We start from the raw sequence: 17,117 nt of genomic DNA on the forward strand, positions 1-17,117 counted from the left end.
ATTTCCTTAAAAAAAATAATCAAATGCGCCAGAAAAGCGGGGTGTGGGTGGGACTGAGCTTTCAGCTCTGAAAATAAAGGAGGAGGGACGTCGCCTTCCTTCTTTTCGCGACCGGCAAAGCTGAACAAAACTTAGTCGCCGCAGCGGGAGCAAGTCCTGGAACAGAAATAGGCAGTAGTATTTCCATAATGCAAAGTAGCAGCGCCTGAAATAGCACCGAAAAGCTCTTGGGGCGGCGCTAGCACTTGGTTCAACACGCCGCACTGCATGGTAAAGGCTGACTTTTTGGCAAGGCGTCTTTCCAGTAGTTCTGCGCCTAATTTGAAACAGGCGGAGACGAGGTGAGCCAATTTCAGCCCTCGGAGTACATGCAGTCAGACGCATTCCCCATTTTTAAGTTAAAAGAGAGAGAGATGGAGAATATGAGAGAGGGAGAAAACCTTTCTGTTAGGGACCACGTGAAAATCGCCAACAGCTCTCCAACTAGCCCTTAGGTCGCCGAGTTAGCGCATCGCGCAGGCGGCCAGGCGTTTGATACATTCATTTCAGGGGTTTCCATAAAGAGATATTAACTATTAACATGCGAGCTTCACGTCCTCTTTTCGCCTCGTGCAACCTCGCGCCTGTTTTCTCTGAAGTAAGACCCACTGCCTCCAATGGGTCTTATTCCCTAGTGTGTTTAGGATTGCAGCTTTACAGACACCGTACAAAGTTAAAAGTCACACACATAAGCATACCGGTGTGATGCAACTCACTATTATTATTATTTTGCCCCCAAAGCCGGCTCCGCAGGGCATCAACGTGTTTCCAAATTCATTTTGAAGCTTGATTGCTCATCAATTTTGATTTTTTTTGGGGGGAAGGCTACAGTATGGGGGTCTTTTAAAAAAGAGGGGGCTGGGTTGCCTGATAGATAGTTTTCGAATGAAATGAAAGCTTCTTTCGAAACAGGAATTTCTTGTTTTTTTAAGTATGAAAAATATATTGAGTTATACTTGAATTTCCGATATGTAATGGTTTAAACGGGGCGCGGGGAGGGGGAGTTCCAAACCTGAATAATAGTTTGGAAGTTATGTCCTGGCCTCCGTGTACAACTCTTGTTAAACGCAGCGTGATATGGATCTGTCATCGATTTAGTGCGTCTTAATTCAAATATATGTCGCTGATCAATTCCCTTGTTTGTGGGGACTATAAACAGCGGAGAGATGGCTGTGTGGACAGACAAACATGGATGGCAGGTAGCGAATAAGGCTTTTTAATCGTGGGTTATATCGTGAAAGTTGTAGTGGACTTGCAGGCAGATTAATTCAAACCTATGATTTCCCCCAGCTGCTATCAGTGAAAGGGTTATCTTTGCGATAAGGCAACTTCTGAAGAAGCATGCTGTTTCTTGCATTAAATTTGCATACTGTCAGCTGCACTGCGAGGGCACGCACGGGAGAAACCGTGCACGTTACAAACAAGAGGCACGGTCCAGCAAAACTTAAGCACTTTGTTCAGCAAACTTCCCATTGAAGCCAATGGGGCTTATGAGCAATTCGCGCTGGCTGGGTGGTGCCGCAAATGTTCCATACAGATAGAAAGGGCACTGTGGACCATTCTAGCCTCTGAATAAGGGACACGGCCTTATACCGAGCCAGGCCATTGGTCTATCTATCTCAGTATTGCCTACACTGACTGGCAGGCTCTCCAGGATTTCAGACAGGGGTCTCTCCTGGCCCTTCCTGGAGATGCCAGGGATTTTAAGATTGCTGTAAGTCTCTTCCTGGTCAAGGCAGAGATGTGCACCGTAATTCCGAAATGTATGTTATTCCAAGTACGCGAACAAACACACTATTTGATTCTAAACCGTCAATCTATTAAATCTGGAATCTCTTCTCCTCCTCACGTTTTTTTGCTGTCCCCCCTTCCTCCCCCGCTTCTTTACTTCCCCTCTTTTCTTTTCTTTTCTTTTCTTTCTTTATTAATTTCAGTCCACGGCACGTTTAGCAAATCAGCTCTCCAGAGTTCGTGTTTTTGTTTGCTTGCTGCTTACGGCATTTGTTTGACGGCGGCATTATGCAAATATATGCTAATGATCACGAAGCCCATTTGCAAGTAGTTGTCTTTAGTGCACACATGTTATTGATATTTAGCGGGAGGGGGGGACGATATTCCAGAAGAGGGAAAATGCCTTCTGGGGAACAATTAAAACGAGAGAGCAATTAACAGCTCTTCTCAAGAAGATCTTTTTTAAAAAAAAAAAGAAAAGGAAAAAACGGCCGTGCAGGCAGTAGAGGCACGGGATTCTTCAGGCAGACAAAACAAACAGACACACACACCCTTGAAAAATCCTGCGCGCACACTTGCACGGGAGTAAGTCCTGTTGTATAGCTGTGGACTTAACTTCCGCGCAAACCTGCTAAGCTGTTCTGGCGAAGACGCGGATTCTCCTCGGGACGCGCGCCTTGGATTCCTACCCACGAGAGAACGCAGAGGTCAGCTCTGCTCTGCGTTGTACTTACTTAGACGTAGCGTTCATGGAAGCCAGCACAGCTTTGTTTAGGAAAGGCAGGTCTCGTCGAGGGTAGCTGGAGGGGAGGGCGCCACCCATTTTCCTCCCCCGCCAGCACCCTCGGAGTCTGCTGGCTGCGCTTGGATCCTCTCTCCTCTTATCCGCCACCACCACCCTCGCCCCGTCCTTGATGGTGCTGCGCGTAAAGGAAAAGCTGGACACCCCTCGCCCCAAGCAGCTACCCAACATCCCTAAATGAAACCAGTAATACACTCAGGGAGCTGAGTCACGGACTCTTCGTGGCTTGTCTAACCACTCTGGTTATTCGGTTCTTCTGTTCCCCTGAACGCAGGTTCCCTCTCTCCCTCTCTCTCTCTCCCTCTCTCTCTCTCCCTCTCTCCACCTCTGCCACTTAACACGACCCGACCTGTCAGGTGTGCCTGGTGGCTGCCAAGCTGGCTTTCGGCGACAGGCCCAAGCACATACACAAAGCGCTCTGGAGAAGGGCAGCAGAAGGAGGGGGAGGAGAGCGCACCATTAGAGAGGAGGCAGGAACTGGTTAAAAGTGTTCCTTCTCCAGTAGGGCTCCTGCCTCGTCAAGGGACTAGTTCAAGGCTTCCTACAGGGCCCGCGGGCCCTCTGCTTGCTCAGAAGTGGGGTCTCGGGGGCGCAGCCTGATATGCGAGTGGGTTTTTCTCAGAAGTGATTTCCACGGGAAAGTGGGTGATAAGCAACTTGCCAAGGGAATGCGTTTTTCCATATGAAAATTTACTGGCGCACGGAAGCAAAACTGCCCAAATATGTTGTTTAATTCCTAGATCGATTAAACTACCTTGGAAACAAATCATTTTTAAAGGGTGGGGGAGAGTGGTTTCCTTTCAATGAACCCTCTCTCTCCCTGTGACATATTAAGGGGTTTGCTTACAACACCCACACACCCTTCACCCCCTCCACACATACACAATTGCTGTCTGTGCCTCTTACCACTGCATATTTGTGACTAGCCTGGCAAAACATAGCTGGTTGTTTCAGTGCCAGAGGTGACTTGTTCTGCCTTGCTAAAGAGGGGCTCCACAGATCCAGTGGCACTCCTCTTCCTTCGCCAGTGCATAGATCCACACCAAACAAATGACTCTAACTCATGTCTTTCATCGACAATTTTAATGTTCCTTTTTATTTTTTGGAAACCGCTTAGAGGTCCTGTTACAACCAAGCGGCGTGCGAATTTTGTTAAATAAAAACAAAGCAACATCACCAACCAGAGTGCAAGCCTATACATGTCCACAACTCTGCTCCGAAGGACGTGCTATTCCGTTCAATGGGGCTTACTCCCAGGTAAGTGGGTGTAGGACTGCATACTAAAATGACCCATGTATGTTGTGGGGAATGTCCTGCTTTAGTTTGGCGGGCATACGCAGCCAAGTTTCGAGATCAAGGCTGCAATCCTGCATACACTTACTTAGAAGTAAGCCCCATTTAAACCCGCGAGACTTCCAAGTAAACATGAATAGGCTTGTGATCTTCCTTACATACCTGGGAAGTGGGATGACATAAAGGAGGGCATATAATAAGTATTTCTGATGGTTGGTATATGTATATATAAAATGTCCTATGACAGATATCAACCATCTGGATGATTTACCCCCGGGGAACGTCATCTCGCTCCTTTCCTTTTGTCCGCCAACCTTGCCTCCGAATGCTGACGTGGAACCAGAGATCTGAGGACATTTTATGGAGTATAGAAATGCGAAGGCTTTTGGAGAAATTACAAGCACACCAACTTAAACAGAAGAAGTTGCCTTACACTGGGTCAGATAATCGGTTCATGTAACTCGATATTGCCTAAAACACGAACCAGCAGGTGCTCTCCAGGGTTTCAGGTAGGGAGTCTTTCGTAGCCCTGTCGTGGCGAGATGTTGGAGGCTGGACTACGGACTTTTGGCCCTTCCTGCAGGTCCCGAGTACTTTAGTGGTTTTCTGTTTCTATGTTATTTGATTAATGACGATTTTTCCTTTGGCTGGGGATATTACAGCACTGAGACTGCAAACGTTTGTAAACATATCATAACTTCCACTGAACCCAGTGGAATTTAATTCCGTGTAAATGTGCCTGGAAGCTTGCTCGGTTTGGAAACTATTTTAGAAGATCCTTGGGCAGCATAACTCCTATGCACGTTTGCCTGGAAGTAAGTTGCACTGGCATGGTGGACTTACCCAGTTAACAGTCCTACACAGCCTCTACTCACGACGGGTGGAATGGAGTTCAACGGGGCTTACTCTCAGGTAAAGGGAGATAAAGTGGGAGACTAAAAGCTGAGATTCCTTAAACTGCATCTTCCAAAATTAGCAGCCAAACTGCAGTGCCATCATTCTCAGCTACTGGAAGGAACTGCGCCATATTGATCAGCTTTTAATCACTTTTTTTTAAAGTGCATTATAAAGCTGATGCGATCATAGAGCAACAACTGCTTGATCTACTACTTCACGTTTACTGAGAAATAATTCCCCCTCTATTCAGTGGGTCTTGCTCATCACCGGCAAGTGTCTAAAGGACTGCAGCCTTAGAGAACCGAAACAAAGCTGTCACGCTCAAGGGGGTACAGGAGGGCCATTGATGAGTTGATAATGCTATTTCTGATAGTCTCGCTATCCCATAACCCCCCCCCCTTTTAAAATAATGCGTAGTGTGCACATCTACTCTCAGGAGGGAAAACGAGGGAGAAATTCAATACGTGTGTGCGGATACACATGTGTATCTATAAGCCTATATAGGCGCATCCTTCCGGTTCGCTCTATTTTTCCCCCCACGGTCAACGATTGGAAGAAGCTGTTCCGATAAATCAAACGGTGACACTTTGACGGCTGGCCTTGTATAAGCAATATGGTTCCCATATGGCCCCGTTATTTATGAATGACAGCAGAAAGTGTATTACATATTCGCTCGAGAGCGGGAAAGGAGAGCGCTTTACTTACGGACAACTTGCCCTGCTTCCCCTAACCCGCAGCGGCAGCCTCCCATTGAAACGGAGAGGAGCCGAAAAAGGATAGGGCAAGGTAAATGGAGCAAAGTCCTCAGGGAAGCGTCCTTTTTAAAAAAATGAAAATAATAAATCCAAAACTAGAGACCAAAAGACAAGCAAACAAAAACAAGCAAACCAAAAACAAAGAACTCCCTAAGCTCGATTTTGCAAAAATGGAGCATTCATTCCACATGTCTTCTATTTCAAAGGCGGAGTTCAGCACTGATTCAACTCTCTCCCATTGAAATGAATGGTTCCTTTTGCCGGGATCGTGGCCCGCGGTTAAAACACACACGCACCAGACAGAGAGGTTTGTCTTGCGGATTATGCGGGTCTTAGCAAAACCAACACAAAGCAGGCCTTATCTTCCTTGAGACTCCTCTCTCCCCAAAACCCACCGCTGCTGCATAACACTGAAACCGCCGGCCAAGGCTGAGAATAATAAATTTTAATAGTGGGAGGGCATTTCGCTGTATTTCTCTGTGGACACCCTAGGCGTTGTAGTGAGCCTGGGCTTTTTTTAAAAAAAAACCAAAACCAAAAAAACTCAGGCATTTAAAAGTTACAACTTTGGCTGAGACTTTCATTGACTTCCCACTTTGCTTGTATATTTGGCTTCTTGTAGACTAAAACCTGACAAAGCGTATACAAAAAAAGAAAAGAAAAAAGAAAACTTATTCCAACATGTCCTTTTACAGAAGGAGGCTCTCTGCCCCCTGCTCTTCCCGCTCCAGCAGCACATGCCGTCTTCAGAGGTCAGAGGTCGAATGGCCTAGAAGTGGCTGAGCGAGGGGATATCAAAGGTGACCTGCAACTTAATATCCTGTTGATGAGCCTGTTGAATTTACGAGTGTCTGTGATACAGACAACAATCGTGGGCAAGTGAGGAGCCACCGAAGAGAGCTTGTCCACCTCCCAGTCTTTTCGGGTGAAGCAGAGGAGGCTGGGCCTCGACAGGATTTCTCAAATCAGGATTTGGATTTTACAGGAGAAATCAGACACCTCTTCTGCACACATTTCTGTCTTGTACAATTTAACAACAACAGCAACAACACCACCAGAAGCCAGCACCATATTTGCTAGGAAACAAATCTAACTGATTTCAGTAAGAAGTAGAGGAAGCACAGAAACCTAACAACCTATTGGATCAGATCCAGCCAAAGTTTGATTTCAATAGGGGTGAAAAACCATTCATAGCTTGAAATCAAGGGACGGAACAACCTGACCCTATGCATACTTACTCGGGAGTAAGATGCTAAATCACTTGCATATTAACTCCTAAGTCAGGGTGCATGCAGTTTCAGAACTCATTGCGCTTGGTTGGCTTCTGCCTGTTTGCTTGGGAGTAAATCCCATTGACTTCTCACGAAAGTATTTTCGACTCAGGCTGAATCAGAGGTGCATAATTTTGCCAGTAAATTTGACTGAGCACAGTGGGACCTCTGAAGTAAACGTGCATAGGATCGGGCAACACGGGGAGGCTGGATTCTAGACGCTTTTTGGGCGGGGGAGCTGGGGGAGCTGAAGTCAATGGGATTTGTTTGGAAGCAAGCTTTCCTTTGCAAATATAATTCTTATACAGTCACCTACACAGAGACAGCCCTGTCCTCGGGTCAAAGGAAAGCCAAGCCACAGCTAAATAAGCTCCATCAAGGGGACCCAGCAAAGGCGCAGCCCTAGAGATAAACGGATACCGTTGAGTTCCCCACCCCACACACCCCCAGATGCCAGTTGCAGGGGAACGGTAGCTCAGAAGCGGCAGATCATTGCAAAATAACGAAGACAGCGAGAGACACTGAGCGAAGCTGCCTTTCCTTCGTTCTAGGCTTGGAGAAAGCAAAAAGCAAAAAGCAGAAGCGTGGAAGGAAACTTACAGACCGGGGGGGCCATGTTTCCCCAAGAGCTGGTGGCGATGGTGACAGACCGGTCACGTATCTAGCAGGCTGTAGGCCGGGCCCCCCAAGAAAGCTACTCTGGCTGAGGAGGAATCCGATCCCTTCTCTCCTTCCCTTCGCCCTGCTAACCCACTTCCCGAAGGGATTTTGACTGCTGGCCGCTTTCTTCCCTCGCAAAGAATGAGCTTTAAAGGCTGTACTCCGGCCAATGGCCCATGAAAGGGACGGCAGGTTTCTTTCTTGGCTCCTCTTCTCCCCCCACTCCCTTCCTTTCCTTCTCACCCCCGTGACATTGGTGGGGGGGGGAGAGAAAAGGAGGCTTTTTTTTTGGCTGTTTGGAGAGAAATAAAGCACTTCTGGGGAGGGGGTGGAAGGACGGCGATCTAGCTTTGAACTTGGATCAGCTCCTCTGTTTCCTACCGGGAGGGGAGAAATGGGAAAGTTTGAAAGAAAAGCGGCGTCCAGCCTGCGGGGGACTCCGGCCGGAATTTACGAATTTACCTCCCAAAAGTGTCCTGAACAAGCCGCCGAGGCCGTTAGACAGCGGGGGAGGGATCTGAGAGAAAGGAAAGGAGAGAGAAAGAAACGTGTGGGTGGGTGGATGTGTGAATGAGACTTGAGGCTACATTCAAAAACTGTTTTAGCCATGGATTTTGTGTGTGTGTGTGCGAGAGAGAGAGAGAGAGAGATTTCCCCCTTCTGTCGAAAAATATTCTAGGAGCCTTGTCACAGTTCCTTGAAAGTGTTCCACTATAAAGCCGATGGGCTTTACCTACAGGCGGACGCGCCTTAGACCAGGGCCTAAAGGAACTGCGCGCAAGGCTCCGTGGTGTTTATCTTGCTGCTCCAAGGTCTCTGGATGTCGGAAGGTGCGGGGGGACCTTTTTAGCTCTGCTTCTCTTTGCCAGCGCTCAAACCCTGGAGAGAAATAGGTAGGTGGGTGGGTGTGTTGGGAAGTCAGGCCCAGATAAACGCAGGCTGGTTGGGTCCATAGAAGGGCGGGGGGGGGGGAGAGAAGCGCCCCACCACCTCCATCCTGCAAGCTGGCAAGGGGCACTGAGGGAGCTGGCCGAGGGCTGCGGACAAGGAAGGGATGGAGGCAGTTGGCGATTTGGAGGAAGGAAGAGCCACGCAGCCGTGAGGTGTGCAAGGCTCACGCTCGTTCTGAGAACAGCGAAAAACGGCTCTTTCAGCGCCTAGATCCACGACTAAAGCTATACCAGGAAGCTAGAAAGAACAGAGTCCGTTCATGCAGCGTTTTCAATGGACTAAAATGCACCTTCGTGCCAAAATAAAAATGTAATTTAATCAAGGAAGGAAATCATGGATGATGTACTATTTATATGTGCGCATTATGTATGTGCGTGGTACATCTAAATAGCTCTCTGTACCTGTATCTCCTTCCTTCCTTCCCCCTACAAGGACGCAAAATCGGTTTGGAAATGGGCCTGTGCAGGTGCAAAAGAATACAGCAGAAAGCGTAAAAAGGTTTTGTCTTATGCTAATATGGCCTAAGGGGGGGGGGGAATAGAACACACCCCCAACCCAGGAGCAACCCCATTTCCTTTTCTAGTTTCCATTCTCATAAGACCACAGAGATCATTTGTATTCCTAAATGGGAAAAAGAAAGGCCGCCGTTATTTTTCCTAAAAAGACGGGGAAATATTTCTGGATACTGCCCTTTTTATTTCCTCAGCAAATTTGCTTTGGATTGCAGGTTTGGGTGGTTTTAAAAATTTTTTTTAATCTAAACAAGCTCATTCAGGAAACAGATCTGTCCTGGCAGGAGTGTGTAATGTGTATTTTCAGTTAGCAGTCTTAGAATCTAGTTTGCAAATTTCCGTTCGTGAGGCTTTGCGATGTGATTTGTTACAAACACACACAAACGCAGCGGCAAAAGGTTGCAATCACGGGTTGTGGCTTTTTTCAACACCCCTTCCCCGCTATGCAGCTCGCTCCCATGCCCCCTCCTGACAACCGCCCACTAACCCGCTCTTTTCTTTTACACTACTCCGAGACATCTCTATTTACACCCGTGTCAGCAGCCTCCCAGCGAAGTCCATATCCTGTTGGAATCGATGGGAGGGAAACTCCCGTCGGTTTTTAGCGGATCTGAATGGCACCTTCGCTCGGAATCTTTCACAAAACGCACACGCAGATATTCTCCATCCCAGATATTCTCATCTGCTGTGGTTTCCCTCTCCTTTGACACCCCCTCGCCCAATCTCTCTCTTAAAAAACAAAACAAAAAACATGCCTTGCTCTCTCTCTCTCGCCACCCCAAAGGGTCCTTTTGGTCCGGTTTCCCCGCGAGAAACGCACCCGAGAGGTAAACTGGATCTCGTTGGGAACCGATCCCGCCCCCCTCCCCACCGCGCCCCCCTCCCCCAACCCACCCTCTGGCTGCCCTATGATCCGAGCGCTGCCCCTCTCTCGCCTCTGCCCGGGGCGGGAGCGGAGGGGAGGGGGAGCGGAGGGGAGGCGGGTCGGACCAGGGGACGCGCGAGTGGCTATTAGCCCGCCTTGGGGGGAAGGCTTGGATTGATGGGGCCGGGCCGACCAATGAGACGGCGCCAGGAGATCGGCCTGGCTGCTGTTAAAGGGGGCGGTGGGAGAGGAGCTGCCAGTCCAGCCTAGGAACTAGCGGGAGAGGCTGGGAGGAGGAGGAGGAGGAGGAGAAGAAGGGGGTGGCGAGGAGGGGGGGATAAAAAGCAGCCACAGCAGCGGCGCCCACCGCAACCAGCAGACGGAGGCGAGAGGCGAGCAGAGGGAGAAGCCGGCCAGCGCCCAGGGAGGAGGACCGACCCGCCCCCCCCCCGCCAAAAAAGAGGAGGAGGAGGAAGGACCGCATCTCACGGCTGGAGCATCTCCATGGCGGGCGCTGGCGGCGGTGCCTGAGTGGGACCCGCGCCCGGGCTGAGGGACGGACCTTGGGCGCTCCACTCCCCCCTCCGCCCCTCCGCCTGTGTTATTGTTCTGGGCTGCCTCTCTCTTTTTTTTTCTTTCACAAATCCGCATCTCTCCCCCTCCCCTCCTCTCCCCCCCTCCATCTCGTCCCCTCCTCCTCCTCCTCCTCCCCAACTTAAAGCGAGCGAGGTGGTGGCGAGGGAAGAGGCGCCCGATTCCTCCCTCTCGTGAGGAGAACAGCGGCGGCGGCGGCGGCAACTTTGGAGCCCGTGAGGCGGAACCGAATGGCGGGCAGAGCGGGAGGCGGAGGAGGTGGCGGCAGCAGCGGAGGAGAAGAAGAAGAAGAACGGGAATAATATATCTATATACACACACACACATATGTGTTATATATATATATATTAGAAACAACAAGGGGTGGTTAGAAGAGTGGGGGGGGGACCCGAATATTTTAGAGGAGGGGCTGGAGAAGGCGGGGAGGGGGGCACCGGGGCGGGGTAGCAGCGCAGCGGAGAACCGTGTGTTTGTTTTCTGAGCGGAGAGTGTGCGTAGCGCGCTAGGGAGAGCCGGCCACTCGCGCGCGCCCCGGCGTGTGCGTGAGCGCGCGCGCGCGAGGGAGTGTGCCTATATATCTCCTCGCCTGTTTGTGTGAGAGAGAGAGAGGCTGTCGGTGTGGCTGTGGCGGTGTGACATCTCTTCGCCAGCGGGCTTGTGTGTGTGGTACTGTTGTTGTTGTTGTTGTGGGTAGCTCTTTCCCCCCCATTTCTCCCCCCCCTTCTCAGGGAAAGGCGAGTCCCCTCTGCGTCCCTCCCTCTCCCCCCCCCACCGCCCCTCTCCTCTTCCCTCCCTCCTCGGCTCCCTCTCTCTCTCCCTCCCCTCCGCCCGCTCCCCTCTCTGTGCCTTCTTCCCTCAGAGCTGCCCGCCCGCCCTCGCCTCAGCTGCTTTAATACCCTTCGGCTGGCCGCCTGCGCCTGAACTCTCGTCGTCGGCGCGCGGCTCTTTCTCCAGCTCGCGCAGCAGCAGAAGAAGAGGAAGACAGAGAGCCCCTCGCTCGGACCCTCGCCGGGGGCTCCTGGGCGGCATGCTTCTGGATGCGGGGCCGCAGTTCCCGGCGCTGGGCGTGGGCTCCTTCGCCCGGCACCCTCCTCCTCCGTCGGCGGCCGAGATGCAGGAGCGCGAGCTGAGCCTGCAGAACAGCTTCGTGGACTCGGCGGCGGCGGCGGCGGCGGCGCACCTGGGCGCCTTCAAGCTCAACGCGGCGGCGGCGGCGGCGGCGGCGCACGAGCTGTCTCCGGGCCAGGGCTCGGCCTTCAGCTCGCAGGCGCCCGCTTACCCGCACGCGGCGCATGTGGGCTCCTACTCCGCGCCGCCCTTCAACTCCCCCAGGGACTTCTTGTTTCGGAGCCGGGGCTTCGGCGACGCGGCGGCGGCGGCGGCCGGCGGCGGCCAGCACGGGCTCTTCGGGGCTGCGGCGGCGGCGGCGGCGGCCACGGGCAGCCTGCACCACCCGCACGCCGAGGCGCAGAGCCACCTGCTGTTCCCGGGCATCGGCGAGCAGCACGGCGCGCCCGGCTCCCCCAACGTGCTCAACGGGCAGATGCGCCTGGGCTTGCCCGGAGAAGTCTTCGGCCGCTCGGACCAGTACCGCCAGGTGTCCAGCCCGCGCGCGGACCCTTACTCGGCGGCGCAGCTGCACGGCCAGTACGGGCCCATGAACATGAACATGGGCATGAACATGGCGGCGCACCACGCGCACCACCCGCACCATGCCCACCCGCACCATGCCCACCCGCACCACCACCATCACCACCACCACCCGGGGGCCTTCTTCCGCTACATGCGCCAGCAGTGCATCAAGCAGGAGCTCATCTGCAAGTGGATCGACCCCGAGCAGCTGAGCAGCCCCAAGAAGAGCTGCAACAAAACTTTCAGCACCATGCACGAGCTGGTCACTCACGTCTCCGTGGAGCACGTCGGCGGGCCCGAGCAGAGCAATCACATCTGCTTCTGGGAGGAGTGTCCCCGCGAAGGGAAGCCCTTCAAGGCCAAGTACAAGCTGGTCAACCACATCCGCGTGCACACGGGCGAGAAGCCCTTCCCGTGCCCCTTCCCCGGCTGCGGGAAGGTCTTCGCGCGCTCCGAGAACCTCAAGATCCACAAAAGGACGCACACAGGTCAGTCCACGAGGGATTTCACGCTCTTTGCCGGGTCGGAAAGGGTGGTTGGTGGGTGTGAGACTGTGGGGAAGGGAAGGGGACATTGCGACACAAATGCAAAGCAGAAGAATCCTTTTCCCATAAACCTCCCCGTGCATGCTCCCGCACACGAATCTGCTTACTTGAAAAGGTGTTTAATTTTGTCCAAACCCTTTAAAGGAAGTGATGCTTTATTTGATCGTAAAAAATAAACACGTAAAAAGTAAAATAAAATTGCTTCCAAATGTCTGCCTTCTCTTAAGGCTGCCTGAACTGGGCCGGGCTCCTCGGGATACTTAGGGGAGATGCAGTGGGATCAGATACTTGGGGGAAAGTAAGATACACAGGCATCAGTCAGAGTTGCCAAGGGAGTCTCTCCTTCAGAGTGGGACGGCTCCCTTCAAAGAAGCAAAAACCGCCCGAGCAGATAACTGGAAATATACGAAGGGATCTTACAGGTTAATCCTGAAGAGAAGCGAGTGTTGTTCCTGTCGGTATGGTCTACTTTTAAGGAAATCTGTGAAGCTGAGCAGCTGACTAGGAAATCTCTTCCTTTGAAATCCACCGGCTTCATTTCCAAATATATTCAGGTCTGAGGTGCTCCTGCAATGAACGCCGCGTTTCCAGAAAATGGGTAAATAAGTGGGTAGTTTAAAAAGGCATAGTTGTGCCGTTTTATAAATGTGATGGTAGGAATCTAAAACAGAGCTGAATTTTACATTTTGTATTTTAGACCTATATTCTAGAAAAACTACCCTTAAGAGGGAGGGGGGAGCTCTTTTCCTTTCTCCGCCCCCCTGGTCATTTCACCGCGCTTTTCAGGGACTGCTTTCCATTAAATTGAAATGGAGTGAGGCGGGACCATAAATTTTTCTCATTTGCAAAAGTGTTTTGAAAGTCTGACTTGGGGCGCCGGAAGGCGGTTTTCCACTAGTTTATTATTTTTGTTAAAGCAACATGTAATAAACAACAGAGGATTTAAGGCTGATAAACTTCCGGGGGTAGGATTCCCCCCCTTCCTAACGCTGCCACCCCAAAATGAGGACTAATGGGTGAGAAAGGAGGCCGCGTTTCTGGGTGATAGAAATCGTGTGAGTCCAGGTAGTGGAATCAAACAACTGCGTTTCCCAGGCTCCTAGATAATTCTACTTCAGCCGGCCAGATTTCTACTGGAGCATTTTTATTTTTATTTTTGGGGTCCGCACCCTACCCCGCCCAGGGGGAAAAAGAAGACCAGCAAATATTTGAGCGATTTCCGGGCATCAGTGTTGACTGAGAGAAAGGAGCAAAACTCCGTGAGCCTTTCTGGTTGTGTTGCTGAAGTGCTAAGAACGGGTTTAGGTGCGAGACGGGCTTTAACAAGGTTTAGCAAATCCGAGACGTTGATTTGCATGGAGATGGCCGCGTTTTGCGGGGGGGGGGGCGGCTCTGAGCGGATGTCTTTAAGGAACAATTTAGGTGCTAATGGAATTTCGCGTTAAATTGCGCGTCTCTCCCACCTCCGATTTCAAGGGCGGGGGAAGGATCCGGCGGTGGCTGTGTTTGAGTTCTCACACCTACAAATTGCTCGGAAATCTGGCGAAGGGGCGAAGAAGCTCTAGGAAAATTCCAAGGGAGGGTTGTGCATGTGTTTTTTGCTTCGGTTTCTCTCGCCCTCTTCGCCCCCCATCATCCCCAGCGGATATTTTGAGAACTGACTTCCAATGTCCTAGCATGAAAGGGGAGAAAAATACTACAGCAGCCCTGCTCAGATCTGGAGTCGTTTGCGGCTTGACGCGGTTTAAACAGGGGGTGGGGGTTTGGTTCTGGTCGGGTGGCTGTTTTTAAATGCACGAACTGGGAAAGGATCTTTGGCCTGGCTTTTAAATGAAACACCAGTGGGAATGAAAACAAATTAAATACGTATCCCGAAAGAGACACACAAATCTCTTCATTGGGTTCCTTTTAAAAACAATGGCCACAGACCTGAGGACTTTCTTGAATTCCTCCGTTTTCCTTGTATTAGCTGGGACCCTGGCCCGGTATTTCTTTCCGAAGCTGCGTAATCCCCTGCACAACTCGCCCAACTCATTTCCCTCACATCCTAAATTCGACTGAGCTCCTGCGGAATTCTCAGACGAACATTTAAAGATCAGATGCCAATGCACATACGAAAAGGAGGTCGCTTTCCTTGAGCTGACCAAAAAAAAAAACCCCGAGGATGTTTAAGTTTCTTCCAAGATCTCACAACCACGCACTGTTTGTTTTATAGTTCTTGGTAAAAGGTCGCTTTTTAGCTGCTAAGTGGATTGGAACTGAAGCCAGCCGGGCGACTCGTTCGCACGCGCTTACGCCGAATTGGCCTTTCCCCCTTCTCCTCCTTTGCAGGCGAGAAGCCGTTCCAGTGCGAATTCGAAGGCTGCGACCGACGCTTCGCTAACAGCAGCGACAGAAAGAAGCACATGCACGTCCACACTTCGGACAAGCCCTATCTCTGCAAGATGTGCGACAAATCCTACACCCACCCCAGCTCCTTGCGGAAACACATGAAGGTAAGCCGGAGAAGCGCGACAGGGCCTGGGAAGGGGGTGCCGAGGACGGGGCCACACACAAGGCGGCGGGGGATGGTTTCACTGCTCCTGTAGCCCCAGGCTGCGGAGTTATTGGGAAGCAAGTCCAGCTCAAACCGGAGTGGTTTCCCAATAAACCTGCTTCAAACCAAATTCCAAAGAAAATGTTGTGTGTAGCCGGAAGAGGGGGACCTTTTGGGCTCCAACCCAGCTTCCTGATCTGCTAGTAACTCAGGGGGATTTATGCAACCTTCTAAATGTAGGATTTCAGCGCTGGGGAAGGGGCGGCGGCGGTGCTGAGCCTATTGAGCTTCTTGAAGGAAACGTAACGGGTGGGAGAGATCTGGGAGCCTTTTCTGTGTCCTTTCAACGCAAGTTGCTTAGTTTGCTTTCTCGCTGTTGGCCTGGCAGGTCCACGAATCCTCCCCGCAAGGCTCCGAGTCGTCGCCCGCGGCCAGCTCCGGCTACGAGTCGTCCACTCCGCCGGGCTTGGTGTCCCCCAGCGCAGAGACCCAAAGCACAGCCGCCAGCAACCTGTCCTCTGCAGCGGCCGCCGCGGCTGCAGCTGCCGCCGCCGCCGCTGCGGCCGCAGTCTCGGCGGTGCACCGGAGCAGCAACGGCGGAGCGGGAGGAGGAGGCGGCGGCGGCGGGGGGAGCTCGGGCGGCGGCGGAGGGGGCAGCGGCGGCGGCGGAGGAGCGGGCAGCGGCGGAGCCAGCGCCAGCCACGGCGGCCTCACGTCCAACTTCAACGAGTGGTACGTCTGAAGAGGCCTCCTGGCCCCGCCGCCGCCGCCGCCGCTGCTCCAGCCAGATGCCTCGAAAATGAAGGAAGGAAGGAAGGAAGGAAGCCGCCGTCGAAGTCGCTCTCCGCCTTCCCTCTCTCTCTTTCTCCACCCCGCCGCCCCCTTTTGTTTGGACTGGGACATCTTGAAGCAGCAGAAGGGAGAGAAAGAGAGAGAGAAAATAAAATCTTTTGAAAGAAAGAAAGAAAGAAAGAAAGAAAGAAAGAAAGAAAGAAAGAAAAGGAAGGATTAAAAGCAGCCCAAGCGGTTCTACCCGCCACGGGACACCCGCTGCCTCCTGAGCCTTGCGGACATTCAGTTCTGCCGGCGAGGAGGGACCCCTGCCGCCCCTCCTGCCTCCAGCGCCTTGGGAACAAAAGATCAGACACAAGGAGGGAGGACCCGTCGGTCCTGGGACCAGCCGGCCCCCAACCACCGCCTCCATCCCCCTCGGACTCTCTGTGTACATAGAGGAGTCTTCGCTCCTTCCGCCAAGGAGGTGGTAATCATAAAGTTTTCTCGGTGTATAGAAATTGGTCCACTTTGTGAACTATGGATTTGGTTCTTCCCTCCCGCCCCGCGCTTTCTCTCTTTCTCTCCCAGAAGTGATGCTCTCTCTCATTCTCTGCCTCCTGTCCTCTCTCTCTTGTTAGCTCCCCCCCATCTTCTCTTTCTCTTTCCTTCTCTCTTTTTTAAATTCACCCATTTTTAAAGGGAAAGGGGGGGAAGTAAAGTGGAAGCAAAATGGTTTCTTTTGTAATTGTGGTATTGAATATTGTGTTCCTTTTTTTTAAAAAAAGAGGCAACTTTGATTGTAAACTTCATTCAGCTATAGACTGGAAAGATTTTAAAACAAACAAACAAAAAAACACACGTGCCAAAGTCTCCATGCCGTTCTTCGAAACAAACCCAGATTGATTCCTCCTCCTCTTCCAATGCTTGTGAATGTATTTTATGTTAGCTGGATTTACATGTGATGTTTTAGTGCATTTTGCAAGTTCTATTTGTTAGTTCCTGTTTGGAAGTTTGTGGGGAGGGGGAAATAAACGTAGTGCCGTTAGGGATTTTTTTCCGTAATAACACCCTTCCTTGTGTAAATAGCTGTTGCCATATTTATCCATTTGTAATTAAATTATGGTATTAACTTGCTACAGAGGAAACAGTATTTATAAAGAATGTTTCTTAACTATAAATATGTACAATTGTGAGCATAAACTGTTTCAGAATTTTTTTATTTGAAGGTTCATGTGGTTTCATCATTTCTTGTGATATGTT

General features: G+C 51.4%; 1 protein-coding gene across 1 annotated transcript; it reads left to right on the top strand.

Moving 5' to 3' along the window:
• Nucleotides 1–11,337: 11,337 nt before the first annotated feature.
• ZIC2 (Zic family member 2) lies at nt 11,338–15,950 on the top strand. Its single transcript, XM_083610760.1, has 3 exons — nt 11,338–12,490; nt 14,879–15,042; nt 15,472–15,950. The coding sequence occupies exons 1-3, from the start codon at nt 11,398–11,400 to the stop codon at nt 15,823–15,825; spliced, it is 1,611 nt and encodes a 536-aa protein (XP_083466886.1). The 5' UTR covers nt 11,338–11,397; the 3' UTR covers nt 15,826–15,950.
• Nucleotides 15,951–17,117: the final 1,167 nt, after the last annotated feature.

The sequence above is a fragment of the Podarcis filfolensis genome, assembly GCF_964270895.1.
Source record: "Podarcis filfolensis genome assembly, chromosome: 4".
NCBI classification, from domain to species: Eukaryota; Metazoa; Chordata; class Lepidosauria; order Squamata; family Lacertidae; genus Podarcis; species Podarcis filfolensis.

Excerpts from the sequence above, each read along its gene's own strand:
- ZIC2 (XM_083610760.1), top strand. The coding sequence starts at position 11,398 with ATGCTTCTGGATGCGGGGCCGCAGTTCCCGGCGCTGGGCGTGGGCTCC. Across the intron at positions 12,491-14,878 it reads CCACAAAAGGACGCACACAG|GCGAGAAGCCGTTCCAGTGC; the intron begins GTCAGTCCACGA and ends CCTCCTTTGCAG. Across the intron at positions 15,043-15,471 it reads CCTTGCGGAAACACATGAAG|GTCCACGAATCCTCCCCGCA; the intron begins GTAAGCCGGAGA and ends TTGGCCTGGCAG.